Genomic DNA, 12675 nt, shown 5'->3' on the forward strand with positions numbered 1-12675 from the left:
CACAGCTCAAAGCAAGCTCAAAGCAAACCTTTCAAACGAAGCAACCATTTCAAACAAATTAAGCGTGAAGCAAACTTAGAAGCATGCATCCAAGCACATTTCCTACCAGTTGCGTAAGACCAGGAACTGAAGCGTCTCTTTGCTTTGCTTTCACGAAGAGGCTTTCCCTTCATTGCTTTTCTAGTGGTCTGCAGGCAATACGGCCGTCCTTGGCATCTGACAGGAAGTTTGGTGAATTGTGATCTGGCTGTATTTTTTTTCTGCCCTCTGCAGATCTGGAGATGGACTAAAACTATTAACCTTAACCGTAGTTTAAAACCCCCATCACTCCTTTGAAATCCAAACACTACTTGAAAACCCTGATTTGAAAACCTTACCCAATTTGAGTCCTCACTTTTAAAGCCTAACTCTGGTTTAAAAATCCTACTTTGAAACTTTAATACTAGTTTCATACGTTTGAACTCGAGTTTAAAACCACACTTTTCAATCAGGGTGCTGTGCCGTGGATGGCAAGTGGAAATGGTTCTCATATTAACATCCGAAAAATTGGAATAATCAATTCATTTGCCACAGCTCTGGTATCGGATCTCATCAGATTGTTGGGGTTGGGTGAGGGAGGGCTTGCCAAAAGCCTTTGAAGGCATTTTAGTTTTTGGGTTATCAGTCTCCGCACATGCTGCTCCCACACAAGAGTTACACAGTGAGGTATTGTTATGCTGAGAACAAAAAAAAAAAAAATGGAGGTCCAATGCACAAGGCGGTGGCCTGCAGGGGCTGGCACAGGTTAGCACCAAGCTCTTTTGTTACACACACATAACGCATGCAGACACACTAACACACACCTGCATGCACGCACGCACGCACGCACGCACTCACGCACGCACTCACACAAAGGTCAAAAGTGGGGTTTGATCTTTTTTATTGGCCCGAGGCAAACAAAAATGTGAACAGACAAACCAGACACAATTTGCCTTTGCCTGAGCTGCAGTGGGTCATGATCCTTGGGAATATTTGCCCTCATGACTGACTAGCAAGCAGTCCAGGCTGCTTTCTTTGGCCGGCTTCATTCTAGCCCGTTTCTAAAGCTGCAAATGGATTTGGAGCACAAGGACAAGGTTACGAGCTCTGCGGGGTGGTGCAATATTACCCACCCTGCCTGCCTGCCTGCCTGCCACAGTCTCAGGCAATACTATCACTAATTAATCATTGACCTGCTGGCTGGTGTTAGGTTCACTTGACTGAGGATGATGTTCACAGTGCGAGGGCTAATGATAGTACAGCATCCATTTTTAAGGCAATTCACATCAAATACAGGGAGGGGGGATTCTGCCTCGTACAGTAAAAGAGCTTTAGGTACAAAAAAAGTAGATTCATACTTTAAACACAACCGGATGGAAAAAAAAGAAACACATGATGAAGAAATACATGACGGAAATTGCTCGGTCATTTGTTCATCCACTGGTTGCCGTTGATCGACGGCTGTTACTCACACAAACGACAGATCTGAAAAAAGTTTGGAAATTCATACATTTAGACATTTAAAAGGGGATTTTTTTTTTTTCGATGTCAGGATGTTGCTGAGAATTCATCTTCAAATGAAATTGATCAAAAGAAAAAGTGTCAACATTGGAGATGGACTTGTGGTAAAAAAAACAACAACACAAAAAGAGACAAGATTTTCCTGCTGTCCCCAACACAGGAAGGAGCTGGGACACACGGGGACAGGAGAGAAAGCTACAGAGAGCCATTCGTCGGCAGCATCTTCAGAGCCCTTTAGTTTGTCCGCAGCTGGTAATCTGCCAAGAGATGGAACAGCAAAGCATTAACACGGACGTACCTTTTGTCCTCGTCATTACTCTTGCACATTCCATCAAATCCTTTCAAAAGATTTATGTACACTCGTACTGGCTGGCTCCCTAAATCAAATAGTCAATAATTCCGCTCCTTAGGCAAAGGTGAAAAGAAAGCGCTTGATGAATCACGTACAAACAGAGATTGAGTTTGCCAAGAAGCAACTATTTGAGTTCTTACCTCCACTTTGTGTGATGTAGCGCACCCAAGGCAAGGCCTGGTAACCGCTCTTTTCTATAATCTTTAGGTAACGCACCTGGGTAGGTCGCACAAAAGTCCATTCAGCTCAAATAAAGCTCAAAGATATTGTTTACTAACATAGACTCACACCTGAATGCCAGACACAGTAAAGTAGGGGATCTCAAAGTTAACCATGATTGGTCGTTTGGCGTCCAACTCGTCGCTGTCCACACTGGGTAGCCCAAAGTGTGCCCGCATCAGGTACTCCTTGCCACCCTTCAGACACAAACACAAAAGAGAATCGTTTTTGAAAAGATTTCTTTTTTTTGAAGGCACGTCACGGATTTGAAAAAGAGTAGGACGTTGTGCACTAACAGGGAACGATTTGATGTTCCACTGCACCACATTCTTCTCGGGCAACCACTTGGCACTGCCTGTGCTGGTCTTGAACTTTGGTGAGTCGGCATCACTGGGCACCGGCACCAAAATGGACACATTGTTGGCAGTCGACCTGCTCTTAAATTGACTCCGAGCCTGCGACCACAAACAAAGCCAAATGCCGTCCCGGAACGTTCAAGCCAAAGAAAGCGTGCAAAGCCCAAACCTGGTCTTTCTTTTTGAACGAGCCACGTGTCAATGTTCCGTGTTTATGCTTGCACGTCATTTGTCATTACCTTCACCTTGATCTCGACCCGGCTGTGGGAGAACTTCTCGATCAAGCTCTCGATCCATATGAGCGGCTTCACCTGTCAGAGGGATAGAAAGAGTGGACAAGGTCAGAGGGAAGAGTGGACAAAGTCAGAGGGCTGAGCGCAGACCTCGACAGCATCACAAGAGAAACCATGTTAACCTTAGGGACAAGAGAGAAATGACATATAATGTGCGCTGTGTTTGTGCGAGTCCTGCTCACCATTGTGTTGAGCCGGTAGGACATGAGCTCACTCTCGCCATCGGGGGGAATGAAAGAAATGGTGCGGTCATTTTGGAAACGCGACAGACGGACACACTGATGGAACTTTACATCCTCCAGTTCCACCGTTTTACTCTTGTCTCCTGAGACACACACAAAGAGAAAAAATGCTCAAAGCGGACTTTTGAACCAATCTGCAATGATTGATGCCAAAACTCAGAATTGCAACACTTTTGAATCGATTCTCTCTCTGCTCCATGGAGCTTCCTGGCAAAGGTAAGAAGTAAAGGTCATTTGAGACTGCTCGGAGCTTAGGGCCGATAACAAGAGCGTCAGAGACAAGCCTGTGCATGTGCAAGTGGAGCGCAGAAGATGTCCCTTGTGGTTTGGATTTGTTACTCCTCTCGCTTGGGCTCACCTTTTTAATACAATCCAAAAACATAGCAGTGTCTGCAAATATTTGACTGTTAATTTGACAGAATCCCTGCTCATACTGACTGTCAATAAATGGCTTGAATTCTGCAAGTGGTACTGCAAGTGCTACTATGTATGTATTTCAACCAAACATGAATGCCTCCCATATCCAGAAGAGGACGCTGTTAAACAATGCATAATGTGACTAGGCTCTGCCACGCTCTCCGACAGTTTGAATTTGGCATCAAAAGTCTGTTTCTTTGGTCATTTTTGCAAGGGCTGTTACTTACTGCCTGTGATTTCAAAAAGCACTTTGTCATTGAGGCCCAATCTGAGTTCGGGCATCCCTGAAAGGATGACTTTAAGCTTAATGCAGCCTACGATTTCACTTCGAAGGACACTCCCGCTTGCATTCACCTGGAAGAAACCGGTTCAGGAATTTGTTTCAAAAATTAATCAGAATAAAGTCACAACCAAATACTGCAATCTAACCAATTATGGAGGAAAGCCCGTGTTAAAAAGTCCTCACCAGTAGATTTACGGACTCAATGACATCCATGAAAACTTCATTCTTTCTGTACTTGATGCCCTCTGACCTCCAAGACACAGCATTGGTGACGGTGGCAGGAGGTCGGACAGCCCCAATCTCCAGTTTGTGACCCTGCTGGGTAATGTACCTAAAAGAAAGCAAAGAGAAAGAAACTACAACACTGCTTTCTAATTAGGCAGCAAAGTGTTACAAGACATATACTATGTACTGGAATCAGTGAAAATGATTACTATGAAATAACAACAATTGATTGTGGCCCAAAAAATGAAGCCAAGAGCTAGCTGGGCAAACATCTCCGAGATCTCTACATTCATCTCTAAGCTTGAAGTGAGCGCGAGAAGTGGCCGGAGCAGTGCACTGTGAATTGACAGTAAGACACGTGGTTGGCCGTGCTGTGCTGTGCTGCGCTGCGCTGTTCTGTTCTGTGGCCAAAACACTAAGTCTTCAGTGGGACAGAAAAGGGAGAACACAAACAACCCTGTTAAGAGTGACAAGACAGCATGCTCAAGTGGCACAGTCACTGTCCTCTGTTCATTGCAATCCCTGGAGAAAGCTCCATTATTTCTTGTGGCTTAAGTCATTAGTGATACACATCCTATATTGGTTTCTTTCTTGAACTGAAGGGAACCAAGTATTGAGCCTACTCTACGTGTACTCAAATGCCCAAACAAAGGCAGGAGCCAAACGAGGCCTTTTTTCCCCCTCCCACAGTACAGGACGTAGCAACAAAGGCAAAAAACGACACGCCTGGGAAAACAGCATTCACTAAACAATGAGCACACAAACACTGTCTCGGAGCTCGGCAGAATAACACGAGACGGAGCTCAGGGGAATATACCTGACACAAAAATGGAGGCTGGGCTTGAATAAGAACAGATTTGATCACGTCTCGCTTCACAATGCATATGTTCTGACGTGGGGTTCTTACTCTTGAAGAATCTGGCTGTCAGTGGTTTGTGGGAAACCAAAATCCATCACTTCGTCCATCAGCTCATAGACGGTCACAAAGTTGTCGCGAATGCTCTCCTCCTCCAGCTCTTTAAAGTACTCCTGCAACACCTACGCACAGATGCCAAGAAGGCTAAATGCAAGTGTAAACAGACCTCATCTCAAACACATGAGATGAGAACTAGAAAAAAAATCTTGCTTAAAATGGAAATCAATGAGCACACTTTGTTGAAAAAGTACTTTTATCTAGCTGATGTCTTCAGGAGAGTTTTCTTGCAACATTTATGAAAGTCTAGAGAGTGGTCATGAAATACAGATCTAAATGCATTCAAAGAAAGCCCACTCTGTTGAATAATTCATTGTTTTTGATCAAATCACCTCGCACGTGGATTGTGATCCAATAGGACGTCAAACCAAATCATACACAGTAGCACGAAAGGAACGACACTTGAATCTTACGATTCATTCCTATTAGGATGAAAAGATACAAACCTGCACCATCTTGTAAAGGAAGGAATAGAGCAGAGCTGCATTGGCATTCTTTTTGGTCATGGCCACCACTGAACAAAAGGACTGTTGAGAAATTGTTGGATGGATGGATAGATGGATGCATGGATGGATAGATGGATTTGAAAGACACAATCAGTAAGTACAGTAGGAGATGAAATCTGCTTCAAAGATGGATGCAAACGAAAAGATGGCCAGCCGCGGGGGAGTTTAATGGCTCACTTGCCAGATTGGAAATATCACAAATAACTAAAAATCCACCAGAAATGAATAAAATGCAACAAAGCTGTTAAAGCGTGAATATTATAGTGGCTGACACATCATGCTAAATTCTGCTGACAGCTGTTATTAAAATGAGGGAGGGCCAAATGCTGCCTGGGATCAAAACCCAAATGGAGTCAGGCGGGAAGGAAGAAAGCAGGATTCTCCTAAAAAGTTGACACAATGCGCAAACTCCAAAGCGCACGTATAAATTGGACTCGGATACAATAAAGGTTGTTATGTTTGATCCACAGAAAGTGTGAGGAGCCGCGGGTGATGAGTGGAGTGGTCTCGGCCTCTTCTTCCCGCTTAATCAGGAAGGGCATGAAGTGGTCAATCTCGTTCATATCCATGTTTCCCATGTAGTTACGGCAGATCAAGACCTCGACGCAGAAACACAACAGAATATAGAGACACTGTCAGAAAAGCACAATGCTGTCATCAAATATTTACAGCTTCTGCTCGAGGTAACACATCTGAGCACTCGGCATTCACTAAAATCCCATACGCGTACCGATGGTGACCATTTGTTGTTGTTTTTCAGCGAAAAGTTATGCTGCAGCCTATGTGCGTTTTAAAATTGAACACAGTTGGACACAGTTGCTCATTCCCCATACTTAATGTCAAATGAACTTGGTTTTGAGATTATAAGTGAAATGAAAAACAAGCATTAAATAACCCAATCTATGTTATTCTAGCAAGTGAGCATCCAAAACGCTGGCGCAATATTTGTTGGGCAAAAGGGACATTTGATAGGAATAAAAGTTGCATGGCAGCACGAGAACAGCTTCCCTGTTTTGTAAAACCAGTCGGACAAGTTCTTTTTTCCGTCTGACACGTCTGTCTTACGTGCGAAGAGAAATTTGCCATGTTTTTACAATTGGTGAGCTTATGTTTTTCAAGCAGGTGTTTGCTATCACCTTGCGAACTTACCTTTCCCTTCAGGTCCAAGATAAAGAGCGCCGACGCCGACATCTTCGTCAAGTCCTCGGGTTCTGCAAAGGGGCAAATCCGAAGTGGGTCACTTGTGTGCAGCAATCCTTTTCGCTCCCATCATCTGTGTTCCTCCAGCCTGCGCTGTGCAAGGTCGTCACCCTTTGCGTCCCTTCCCTGGCGCTGCGCTGCGCTGCGCTCGTCTTCACCCTTTGCGTCCCTTCCCTTGCGCTGCGCTCGTCTTCACCCTTTGCGTCCCTTCCCTGGCGCTGCGCTGCGCTCGTCTTCACTCTTTGCGTCCCTTCCCTTCCCTCCTTTGGCTTGAACCTGCTGCGCTTCCTGATCGTGAGTGTCATCTGTCAAGCTGGAAAACGGTATTTCCGGGAGCCGTGCAGCAAATTTAAAAATCGCATTATGAATGGAATCCGTCGTGACCTCCCTCGTTTAGCGACACAGACGGCAGTCCTGCAAACAAATGTGCATGCGTTTTGTGATTTCTCAGGAAAATGTCACGACTCATGATTTGGCAGTGGTGTCACACTAGCTTCTACAGCAGGGGTCACCAAACTTTCAAAGTCAGAAATGTGTTGAGACCCTCTAGCATTTTATTTTACATTCTAAAAGAATTTGACCAGAACAGAATAAATGAAACACAATCATTTACCATTGTGAAACAAATAAGAGAAGAATGATCGATCATTTGCCTGAGCACTCTTGTGATGCTTTGTCTTATTCTTCATATTGTTATGCTTTTTAACACACACTTTTATGATTGACTGCATTTTTTGTCAAACATACAGGGATCCATAGCTTGCGCTCCAAAATAACTCAAGCATATGTGAAACCATGGATTGCTTCCAATGCAAAATGTATGGCTTGGATTTGAAATGATTACAAATATTTCTTTTCTGAAATACTACAATAAACAGGGCATACTCCTCATATATTTCATAGATCTGCACACCAGATTAACTCTTATTACCAGTGTCCTTCAAATGAAAGCGCAAATTTGTGCTTGAGAATTTTTGAATCTTCAATTATTAACTACTTGGTCGCTCATTAAAATGTGGAACACAGAGTTAGAAATCAAGGTTCAGGTGCTTGTGGAGCAAAGGAGAACTAAGAGCCGCTCGCCTCCCTGTAAGTAACGGCAAATTCAATTTCATTCATGCCTTCTTCGTCCATATCATCCATGTTTACTGCTGCTCTTTCTGCTCTCACTCTTTCACTTGTCGGGATGTAGTTGTCCTCGATGAAGCCATCATCGTCTTCAGCACGACGAGGGTTCATTTCAGATTGTCCGTGCACGTCAAAGCCCACGTTCAGACCTGCACGGCAGCATGAGCATTTTTTCACTCGATGGCCTTCTATCAATCATGACAGTCGCTAAGTAGACTAACCTGACTGCTCACGTTGGCTAAGCGTCTCTGTCTCTCTTAACCTGGTGTGCCGATAGCTGGCCAGGTAGCGCCGAACCACTTGACACTTAGCCAAGACAACCATTATTACAGACATGGAGATGGCAGTGGCCAAAACAGCCACCAGGAACTCCCATCTGTGAGAGTTGCTCTTCTTTGTCTCTGAGAGAAAGGGAAAAAAAAAAAGATCACTGCTCAGCATCAATGAATAAGAAATTGAGCAGGTCGGCTCATCTTTTATGATTTCCACCTAGTTTGGCTTTAAAATGATCCAAATGACATTTCGCTGATTTCCTTACCGGTTGGAAGCGTCGTTGCCGTGGCTACTGTGCTTATATTTGCAAATTCTGCCATCCGTCCTTTGTTTGGCTCAATTTGTAGCTTTTTGACCAAGACTTGCAGCTTTTAATGAAGGATGCTAAAGGTTTCGCCCATGAATCTTCTTGTTCCAATTGCCAGTCGCTTAATATTATTCCATCCGACACAAGCAATTGTGCATCAATTTTGCTTGATTGGGATACTGCATCATCTCCTGCGATGAGTTGTACGGGTGCTGTCTTGACCTGGAAGAATGTTGTAGCCACAGAACTCCACTGGAGGGCAAGGTTGACTCTCCCCACATCCGTGTGGATTGTCCTCTTCTTCAGTCAGACTGAGTGAGAAAGGACAAAGTCACATCCACATGTTTACAATGGCATTCTATAACAATGCCATTTTTTGTCAATTATTTGTGGACCAAGTAAATCTTGACCATATTTGATGAGTCTGTCACGCAAAGACAACAAACAAAATCGCTTGTGTAATTGGGTCATCGTGAAATGGAGACATTGCATGGGTTTCTCAAATCCAAATCTCCTACGTAATTGATTTTGAGCTGCCTGGAGCTCCAGAGGGAAGGAGGAAGGCTGAGACCCACAACAGGAAAAGTGCGTCGCAAACAGGAAGCCTCGCCTCCTCAGGTCTTTCTGACACCAAATACAGTATCATATGGAATTCAAAATGGAGCCGGTCGGACATTTTTGAAAAGCCCTCCACAACTGACAACAGTGTCGTTGAAGCAAGTCGGTGATCGACACATGAATGACACGTTCATGTTCACCCGCCACAGGGATCAATCAAATCGGAACCCTGTGAATTCAGCACTATATAACCAAATTCAAATCACTTTCACTTTTTTCTTTTAGGCTGTAGTGTGCCAGTACGATACAGTTTAGAGTATAAACAATAAAAGGCTAATGTCAACAAGTCAGTCATTTTGCTGATGGTTAACCGTGTATTCCGTTTAATAGTTGCTTGAAACGTAACTGACAGACACATTGTGCAGGAAGCGAAGTCCATTTGATATTAAGAACAACAGAAATCAAGCTGACATGATGTGATGTCAAACAGCAGAAAACAACAATGAGGAATCAAGATGCAATTGAGAAGTACCTGATGATCAGTACGCATGTATATCCGCCACTGCCTTGGTAGACCGCCTTTTCACATTCACTCCGTGTGTTTGTTTGTAAAAGCGAGAAACCTAGTGCAAAGGTTTAAGGAGGCGTGCCCAGCAGCTGCTTGCCTGTTAATGAGTAACTTGGGAACTGAGGTGGGCTCCCACCTGGAGTTCCGTTTGCACCAAACCGGCCGCATAGACAAACGAGCGTCTACGGACGATTTGGAGTGCTCACTCGACGCACGTTTTTGGGATGCGGGAGGAAAACCCAGCAACGCGGGCAGGCAGGCGCGGGGGGAACATGCAAACTCCACGCGGGAAAGCCGGAGCAGGAATTCAACCCTGCACCTCTCAAGTGAGATGCGGAAGCTCTCACCGGTGCGACGCCATGTTGTCATTGCCTGGTAGTAAATATCATTTCAACGCTGGCTTGTTTCACTTTTCAGGTGGAGTGCGTGTGAGTGTGTTTTCTTAATGCCCATCCAATTTTGTCCAGCAAGAGCTTTAGTTTATAGAAGATGTACACCCTTTGGGGACGGAACAGACATTGGGAGGCTCCTGAAAGGAAAAACCAGGTGACCCTGAAAACAATAGGGCCACTTCCTGGACACTGCTCTCTGTATGCTTGTCACTCTCCGTCAGTCACTCTTCCCTTTTCATTCCCTATATACTTCCACAATGCATTGGCTGAACTCTAGAAAAGTCAATTGTGCAGACAGAAGCCACATGGTCGAGAGCACGGTGAACAATTTCAGGATCTTTTGCAGCAGGTGCGGGTGAGCGACGAGTGTGTACAGGGGCTTTCCATACTTGTGCTACCAAAGGATGTTTGCTATTTATCCACTCAAAGAGAGGTCTGAGGCCACGGTCATCTCTGAAAGCTTTGCTTAGTCCTTTAAAGGAGGAAATGAGCACACGTGGCAGGCACACTGTACAGAACAATAGAGACCGAGACAGATTTAGAACAAACGACGCACATATTTACCATCACCACGAGACCATCTGTTGGAACTTTTCATTTATAAGGTGAGAACTTCATACTGTATATACATACACTCAAAAGTAATGGTTAAATCACGGTATAATTATTTCCCATGAGAAGAATTCATTGTGAATGAAAGTATGAGGAGTAAGTAACGCAATCAATTCTTCTGCAACATCTTGCCCATGCACGCACACACTGCCGAGATACATACTTTGGTGTAGACCAAAAAAAATGTTTCACACAGGAGCTGAGGGCCTCCATCCACCCTGTAGCACGCTCCACAAGTGCCATTATTACGGCTCCAGGCCTTTCCTGCCTGTAGGTTGACTCCTGCCCCTGTACTGCCTCCACTTCCTCCGCACACATATCAGCCTGGAGCAGCAGTCCCTTTTCCTGAGTCTGGCTCAAGGTCTCTGGACAAGCAACAATAGTTCATCCATCTCTCGCTCTCTGATATGGAGTCAAAATTCAGTTTTATATGAGCTCAGGTGCTTGCAAAAACATCACTTCTTTGGCCTGTCTGCAAATGTGGAAGGTTGACTGACTCCATGCTGTTATGATTGAGATGATCTGCCTACAGTACAGCAAGCTGCGAGGTTAGAAGAGGCGCAAAATGAACATCCGTCAACATCCCGGCACCACGAGGCATTGTTTGGCGTCAGAGCTAAAGGTCGGCCTATTTGGCGTCTGCTGATGGACCCACATCGCCATTCGCCACGGATTGAGGTCGGCGACCGCTGGTGGGTCAGCCTACCCAATTCCGACGTCTTTTTTCGTTCCTAGAGGAATGGAAACGTGGGAAATGACTTTCAGGAAAAGGTTAAAAGCAGAAGCATAAGAAATGTGAAAAGAGCTATCTATCCTTTGAGGAGATTTGCAATTTCCTGCAAGTCCTCTAGCTTTTTATGTTTCAAAACTAAAAAGGCACAAATGAGCTCCTGATTCAAAGAAAAGGAAACTGTTCCTGTGTTAAGTTGGGCGAGAGAGAGCCTTCACTTTGACATTGAGAAAGATTGCTTTCAAAACAAGAGACTTATCAAGGCAAGCTTTTAGGGCTCTTTATCTTTGAGGGAAATCCCACGTAAGACTTTCAGGGCATTTGCAAATGCATCGTTAGGCTCAGCCCTCAAAACATTACATTCAGGGGTCACGGAAGGTGCGAGAGAGCGACAGCCTCGCTCACACAGGCTCTGCTCTCTGGGCCGGCCGGCCGTGCAGGATCAGTGTGTGTGGAGTGGTGCCAGTCCACCACACAATGAGGGGAAATGGGAATTTAATACAAACTTTCTCACAAAGTCGCTTGCCTCCCTTTGCCATCCATGGCCACCTCCCCCACTGCAGCCTCCGCATAATGTCACAAACCATTTGTAATTGACACATTATGAGAGGCCGTTCCAAAGTGTTTGACATTATACAGTAGCAATTGACCGAGGAAGCTGTCCATTCCCTTCTACCTACAAAAGCCACTCTATCCAATATGGCATCATTTTACTGTTGATGAAACAAATCGGTCATGACGGCTGGGATTGCACACCTGAGGTTCAGTCCACAAATACTTCATCTTAAGTGAAACAAAAGGTAAACAAAGCACCCATGGACGGGAGGGGGGGTACCAAGGTTCAACAAAAGGTGCTCCAAAAGGGAGCGAGCGCTCTCCACAAAGTACAACTAAACAATGATGAAAAAGGGTTCTCACTGTGAGCTATGGCACAAAGCAGGGCAAGGCAAAACGAGGTGCACACAGCACATTTGACAACGGACAAGTGACATAGACCCAACCAAGATTGCACTAAAAGGAGGGAAAGAAATACCTGGACAAGAGCCAAGGCTAACCACTACGGGTGGGTGGCGACCAAGCAGGGGAACACATCATGACCATGAACAAAAGGAACCTAAAGCAAAGCCTAACAGACAAAGAACATGACATCAAATGCACAATGGAATTGATTCCATTGAAGAACGCAATCATTATTCTCATCATGCTTTGTTCTGACAGAATTGATCACACATTCCTTGTAGGCCGAAGAAACCCCAGTGAACTCCTGAAATGGAAAACAGGAAATCTCAAACAATAAGGACCCATAGTTGATTGTCTGAAGCGGCAAGGAAACGTAAAGAAAACACCAAATCAGTCTCACACTTATTGCCGCCGAGTAAATGAGCAAAGGCGTGTGAGTTGATATTTCAAAGTTAGCCTTTTACAGACAAAGTAGACACAACAATCATATTGTTCATTATTTCCTGGCAACTCGGGCACGGGGAGTATGGACTCGACTGTGC

At 44.7% G+C, this 12675-nt stretch overlaps 2 protein-coding genes across 4 annotated transcripts; both read right to left on the reverse strand.

Annotated features, from left to right (window-relative positions):
• Nucleotides 1-902: 902 nt before the first annotated feature.
• Nucleotides 903-7041, reverse strand: ap1m3 (adaptor related protein complex 1 subunit mu 3). 3 transcript variants are annotated; one of them, XM_085928442.1, is made up of 13 exons: nt 6802-7041; nt 6555-6616; nt 5848-6004; nt 5346-5413; nt 4834-4964; nt 3885-4032; nt 3646-3772; nt 2942-3084; nt 2706-2777; nt 2407-2565; nt 2182-2307; nt 2032-2107; nt 903-1796 (listed from the first exon to the last, which is right to left on the reverse strand). In XM_085928442.1, the coding sequence occupies exons 1-13, from the start codon at nt 6908-6910 to the stop codon at nt 1774-1776; spliced, it is 1401 nt and encodes a 466-aa protein (XP_085784568.1). In that variant the 5' UTR covers nt 6911-7041; the 3' UTR covers nt 903-1773. The 3 variants fall into 3 exon arrangements, with proteins under 3 accessions (XP_085784568.1, XP_085784570.1, XP_085784569.1); XM_085928444.1 differs by having other exon boundaries at nt 6716-6926; XM_085928443.1 differs by having other exon boundaries at nt 6764-6921.
• A 159-nt stretch (nt 7042-7200) lies between these two features.
• c13h1orf210 (chromosome 13 C1orf210 homolog) lies at nt 7201-9470 on the reverse strand. The gene is made up of 4 exons (XM_085928445.1): nt 9404-9470; nt 8272-8624; nt 7955-8134; nt 7201-7882 (listed from the first exon to the last, which is right to left on the reverse strand). Exons 2-4 carry the CDS (start codon nt 8324-8326, stop codon nt 7674-7676), a joined length of 444 nt encoding a protein of 147 aa, XP_085784571.1. The 5' UTR covers nt 8327-8624; nt 9404-9470; the 3' UTR covers nt 7201-7673.
• Between the last annotated feature and the right edge of the window lie 3205 nt (nt 9471-12675).

The sequence above is a fragment of the Syngnathus leptorhynchus genome, chromosome 13 (assembly GCF_054491065.1).
Source record: "Syngnathus leptorhynchus isolate UIUO chromosome 13, UIUO_Slep, whole genome shotgun sequence".
Taxonomy (NCBI): domain Eukaryota; kingdom Metazoa; phylum Chordata; class Actinopteri; order Syngnathiformes; family Syngnathidae; genus Syngnathus; species Syngnathus leptorhynchus.

Bases quoted from the DNA above. Each gene is read 5' to 3' on its own strand.
- c13h1orf210 (XM_085928445.1), bottom strand. From the start codon at position 8,326: ATGGCAGAATTTGCAAATATAAGCACAGTAGCCACGGCAACGACGCTT. The intron at 8,135-8,271 runs GTAAGGAAATCA...CCTTTCTCTCAG, and splicing joins GGCAACGACGCTTCCAACCG to AGACAAAGAAGAGCAACTCT. The intron at 7,883-7,954 runs GTTAGTCTACTT...GCTGCCGTGCAG, and splicing joins TAGCCAACGTGAGCAGTCAG to GTCTGAACGTGGGCTTTGAC.
- ap1m3 (XM_085928442.1), bottom strand. From the start codon at position 6,910: ATGACACTCACGATCAGGAAGCGCAGCAGGTTCAAGCCAAAGGAGGGA. The intron at 6,005-6,554 runs GTAAGTTCGCAA...TTCTGCGTCGAG, and splicing joins TCTTGGACCTGAAGGGAAAG to GTCTTGATCTGCCGTAACTA. The intron at 4,965-5,345 runs GTTTGTATCTTT...ATCTGTGCGTAG, and splicing joins TCCTTTACAAGATGGTGCAG to GTGTTGCAGGAGTACTTTAA.